Source organism: Pistacia vera, unplaced genomic scaffold (assembly GCF_008641045.1).
Source record: "Pistacia vera cultivar Batoury unplaced genomic scaffold, PisVer_v2 Contig1262, whole genome shotgun sequence".
In the NCBI taxonomy this organism is placed as follows: Eukaryota; Viridiplantae; Streptophyta; class Magnoliopsida; order Sapindales; family Anacardiaceae; genus Pistacia; species Pistacia vera.
The window spans coordinates 106,097-112,084 of NW_022195317.1; the positions used below are offsets into that span (position 1 = coordinate 106,097).

The window sequence follows — 5,988 nt, forward strand, 5'->3', positions numbered from 1 at the left end:
GTTGGATTAATTAAGAAAGACTACTTTTTTGGAGATCATAAGGTAAAATAATGCTTATTTTTAGTTATTTAATAATTTGGTGTGCATAACTTTTAAAATTAAATTTTTAGATTACAATTTTTTATACTTATTACTTTGATATATATTTTATTATAAATTTATAAATTTAGATTTTTTGACCCCAATGAATAGAAATCTTGCTTAAGCTCGTAATTATACATCTAGTATTGTCGCCAAACTCTAATAGCAACCTTGAAAAGCTCAAGTCGCTTCAAGCACTAATTCGACAATGAAAGGTCTCTGCAATGTCAAGGAAACTTTAACATCAAACTTGTTTCTTATTTTAAAAAATCTATGGTGGTCCAATTATAATACAACATAAAAAACTTATGCTTTCCTAGAAGCTTGTAGAATTTAAGGTTATAACGTTGAATTAGAAATTGATTTAAAAAATGAAACATGTGAGCTCTGAAAATAAATGTCGATTCGTGAAAATCATCGGATTAACATAAATATAATACAATATTGTTATTCTAACATTGATCGATAACATTATTAAATTAATTTGAAAAATATGCAAATGTATATCTTATATTTTTTCATGATACTAAATATATTTTTTAAATGAAGATCTATTAATCAATAATATTATCGAACTTATTTGAAAAAAAATATGAACGTTTATACATAAGAATATCAACCTAAAGAAACACATAAAGGTTGTAGAGAGATTATTTTTCTTCCTAAAATTTTGTTTGACTGATGATACTTGAAAATAGTAAATATTTAATATATATAGAAACTCATAGATTTGAGGCTATAAATTATAATCTTGAATCAGAGAGTGCTTTAAAAGGTCAAACATTTGATGTTAGCTTTGATGATAAATGTACCAGGTGTTGCCATATTTTTTTATAATAACTATTTAATCATTTGCTACGTGCAAAATGTAGTAATAATAATTATAGAATTGTCTCAACGACAGATAAAATTAATATATAATATTATTGAATAAATGACAAATAAAACACAATATGGTGAAATGAATTCTTTTGTTGGAATTATTTAAATTCCCATGTGAAAAATGTGTTGCATGTTTTCTTTAATGGATGCCAATGTTTGAACGGAAATGATATAGCCATTGAAGGTTATACACCGAATGACGTGATAAAATCCTGACCGTCGATAATATTAAGTTAAAATTAATTAACGGTTAAGATTTTGACACGTCATTCGACACATGAATTTGGTACATTACTTCAGTGACTTTAACATTACTCATGTTTGAAAGACAAACAATAAAAAAAAAAGAGTAATTTAATCTCGTAAAATCCAGATATTTAACTCTCTCTCTAAGTGAAAGTTGAAAAGTGAATTAAAATAGAGTTGATCATAAAAACATATAATATCATATAGGATAAATGGATCAGAGGAGGAATATATATATACAAGTTCTAATGGTATTAACAATAATATATATATATATATATATATATATATATATAAATCCGCTCTGTTGTTAATAAACCATTAGAACTATATTACTAAGAGTTAATAAATATTTACCATTTTAGCGCAAATATTTAACTTTTTGTTGTCTGAGAAACATTGGGAGAAATTTTTGTTATTACATTGTACGTAGAGGGTCAATTTAAACTCAAGAAATTTCTCAAAATTTGGTTTAAAGTAATGGGCTTTCGGTATGGGCTCTAGCCCATTGTATTGCATAATGTTTCCTGCCTTGAATTGAGTCCATTAATGTCTTCTGTCCTTCTGGGTTCCTTTCAAATTTTTGTCTTTTTTTTTTTTAACCCAATTTTGTCAATTCTCACGCCCAAACAAAAACCCTAATTCTCCAAGTAAGCGTTTCTAGACTCTTTCTTTTAAAATTCTTTTTATTTGACTCTTCTTCTTCTTCTCTTCAATACCCGCAAACCCATTTTTGTTATACAAGTGTTTATGGAGGGAATACCGCACCAAATACCCAGAACTGTGGAGGAATTCTTCGGCGACTTCAAGGGCAGACGAGCTGGCTTAATCAAGGCTTTAACTATTGATGTTGAGAAGTTATACCAGCAGTGCGATCCTGAAAAGGAGAATTTGTGCCTATACGGACTTCCTAATGAGGCATGGAAAGTTGACCTGCCTGTTGAGGAAGTGCCTTCCGAGCTTCCTGAGCCAGCTTTAGGTATAAACTTTGCGAGGGATGGAATGCAGGAGAAAGACTGGTTATCGTTGGTTGCAATGCATAGCGATTCCTGGTTGCTTGCTGTTGCATTCTACTTTGGTGCACGCTATGGATTTGGTAAGAATGAAAGGAAGAAACTCTTTCAGATGATAAATGAACTCCCAACCATCTTTGAAGTTGTGACAGGAAATGTTAAGCAACCAAAAGACCGATCTGCTGCTACTCACAATAGTGGTAAAAGCAAATCGAGCGGGAAGGTGTCTCGTCAATCTGAGCACCAGACCAAGGCAGTGAAGATGTCTCCACCACCAAAGGATGAAGATGATAGTGGGGAGGAAGAGGAAGAAGATGATGAGCAGGGTGCCACTTGTGGGGCATGTGGAGATAACAGCGGCACTGACGAATTCTGGATTTGCTGTGATGTGTGCGAGAAATGGTACCATGGTAAATGCGTAAAGATGACCCCTGCAAAGGCCGAGCATATGAAGCAGTACAAGTGCCCCAGTTGCAGTAGCAAGAGGGCTAGAGTTTAAAGTTAGATCTGAGGTTGGGAGTACAACACTAATTAAGCTTAGCGGACGAGGTTTAGAACTTTTCTTCATTACAGTTTGAAAGTAAAACAGATTACCTGTTTTTAGTTAATGAATTTGCAACCTTCTGGTTCCTATTCTGTTTGATTTCTGTAGAATTGTGTTTTCAGATAGTTGCTGGCATTTATAAATATAAACCTTGGTGCAGTTTTCTGGTTTTATTTTTTTTTTTAAAAAAAGAAGCTTAAATCAGGGTAAGGAATCTCTCCCAAATAAACTAAATGAAGCATCACTCTTTTCCCTTTTCTCTTTATCCCTTACTAAAACTCAACCGAAGTAAAGAATTTCCCCCAAATAAGCTAAATTAAATTTCGTAAATAACTTATTCCATTTTCTCTTATCAAATCCTAAGCTGAAACTCAACCGAAGCAAGGATTCTCTCCCAGATAAACTCAATTATATTTCGTAGCATTACTCTTTCCCATTTTCTCTTACAAGTCCCTAGCTTAAACTCAACCGAAGCAAGAAATCTCCATCCCATTCCCTCAATTCTCATTTGAAAAAAAAAAAAAAAAAACCTCTCTGGTCCTTCTTAATTGCGATTATCGTGAGTGCTGTTCTCCCAGTTGGCAAGTTCTTGACTGTTAAGTTGCCATATGTTTTTCATTTGACATCACCGATTATCATAGGTTTTTTTTTTGTGGTTAATGTTTTTCATTTGACATCATTGATTGTTAAGTTGAGAGAACGCAGACTAGCCACGGAGCTTGGACACGGTTTCCCGATCGGAGATCCATACACCTAAAGGTTAAGGTATAAGTTTTTCTTTTTCTTATTTTTTTTTTGTTAATGTTTTTCATCTGACATCACTGATTTTTAAGTTGCCATATGTTTTTCATTTGACATCACTAATTATGTTGCCATCCCACCTAAAAGGTTAATGTGGTATGTGAGGACTCTACATTTCTTGGATTTTTTCATTTCCTTTGATCCAGTTGGATGGGGGATTCAAATTTTAGACATTTGGCTTTGATACTATATTAAGTTGTCATCCCACTTAAAAGCTTAAGCTAGTAGGTGAGAGCTCAACTTTATATTAATCCAATAGNACTGTGTTTTTTGTATATGTTGTGAGAGCTTACAATGTAGTTTTTATCCAGAATTCATATCCTTCTCCTCATCGTTTTAAGGGGTTTATATACAAGATTTACATAAAGGAAAGAGCGAAATTAAGGGGATTACAAATGATTTGAATCACAATTCCGATATGCTTGCAATTGGCTATGATCGCGCAACGATAACTATTGATCCAGTCATTCCCACGATATCCGAGATCTAAAGTAATTTGGGGATTGATTAATTAATTCCTGGGATTGTCCGCGACTAGCTTGTGCTGGGTCAAGCTACGGCTCAATGAGCTTATGTTGGGTCGATCAATCATAGTTGCCGAGATCATTATGGGTCGAGCTATATCCTCGCGTGGCTCGAGCTTGGCGGAAAAACCACACACAACATCTGCCCCCTAATGTTCGATGCTCGTTTTAGGCTTCAAAGACTATCGCTTGACCTGACGCCAAGCTCGACTTCAGTACTGAGTCTCTGAGTGCATGCTCGATCGGGTTTCCACGACCGACCTTACGTCTGGTCGATGTTCTTCACACTTGGACATTATTACCTGTGCCACCTATCAAAACTCAGAATACAAAAATTCAGGGTATAAATGTAATTTTTGCGTGGTCGTGTCGCATTATCGCATTTAATGCGACAACCTTTATCAGTTATGTTTCATCACGTGTCGGTGATAACAGTTGTTCATGCGCGAAGTTGAGACGTTGTGCGGCGACGGTTATCATTTTCAAAGGTTCGTCGCACCTTGTGGATGGTCGACACTTGGCCACGTCCAAGGGCTGAGATCTCTCAACGATTGAAGGGCTAGGATCAATTGTAAGTCAATGGTCGAGATTGAACTCCGTCCTTTCGTCTTCCATGCAAAAATCACTATAAAGGGTGGCGATAGAGGTGGAAAAGTAACCCGCCCGGCCCAGCCTGCGGCGAGTTACTTTGTTTGGCGGGCCGGGCCTAACCCGCCCGCCAGCAAAGGCAGGCCGGGTTAGGCTCGCCATTTTCTTCAAAATGGCTGGCCCAGCCCGGCCCGCCAGCCCTAACCCGCCGGGTTAGGTGGCGGGCTGGGCCGGGTTAGCTCGATTTTCCTTTTTTTTTTTTTTTGTTTTTTGTTTTTTTATTTAACTTTTCAAATAAATAATTATAAATATAATTGTTTTTAATTAACTTTTCAAATATCAATAATTCAATTCAATTTTTTTGTTTGTTAACATTTCAAATATTAATTCAATTTTGATGCAATAAAATTATAATATAAGAAAAATTATTCATTTATCAAAAAATAAAATAAGAAATTACAACAATTATTGCCTCGTTAAAAACCTCACCAAGAAAAACCCAATGGGAGAAAAACTTGGTAAAGAAAAAAGAGTGCAATAATTGACAATTAATTTACAAATTACATTTTACAAAACAACTAATTTGGGGGTGGTTCACTAGGACCTCCCTCATCTGTATCATCTATATTACAAAATTGAAATGATTCTACTAAAGTATTGTCGATAACCTCGTATTGATCTTGATGGCGCGATCGTTCCCAATCTCGAAGACATGTGAGGACTTCAATCATTTTTGGAGCAAGTTTAGTCCTCCTTTCATTTAAAATCCTTCCACTTGCACTAAATGTTTGTTCGGATGAGACGGTTGAGACAGGAACAGCGAAAACATCCAAGGCAAGTCTTGATAATACCGGAAAAATACATTTTCTGGCTCTCCAATACTCTAAGAGATCAAAGTGACCTGTTGAAAACATTTCGGGGGTTGCCAAATATTGTTGAAGTTCATTACTCTGCGACTCCATGGAGGACAGCATATTAGTTGTTGTTGTTGTTGGTGGTGGTGCGTCTGAAGAGGAGGCTGTGCTTCGGACTCGGGTCCTCTTCGGCCTATTCAGTGCATTCCAAGAGAATAAGTCTTCATTTGTTTCTTCTGCTACAGCTTCTCTGGATATTTCGCCTCTTTGCGACTGCGGGTTCCCATACCTGTTTTCATATTGGAAATATACTTCGAAAAGACTATTTTTTACCTCTCCTATTTGATTGATATATGATTCGTTTTGTAAATTTTCACTTAAATTGTCAAGACCATTTTCTAAACGTGCTAATTTAATTCTAGGATCAAATATAGCACCTAAACAATAAAGAAAAG

The 5,988-nt window shown here is 35.2% G+C and overlaps 1 protein-coding gene across 1 annotated transcript; it reads left to right on the forward strand.

Moving 5' to 3' along the window:
- Positions 1–1,839: 1,839 nt before the first annotated feature.
- Positions 1,840–2,949, forward strand: LOC116120632 (PHD finger protein ALFIN-LIKE 7-like). Its single transcript, XM_031406597.1, has one exon. The coding sequence runs from the start codon at positions 1,960–1,962 to the stop codon at positions 2,719–2,721; it is 762 nt and encodes a 253-aa protein (XP_031262457.1). The 5' UTR covers positions 1,840–1,959; the 3' UTR covers positions 2,722–2,949.
- The last annotated feature ends 3,039 nt before the right edge of the window (positions 2,950–5,988 follow it).

Coding starts and splice junctions, on each gene's coding strand:
- LOC116120632 (XM_031406597.1), top strand. CDS start 1,960: ATGGAGGGAATACCGCACCAAATACCCAGAACTGTGGAGGAATTCTTC.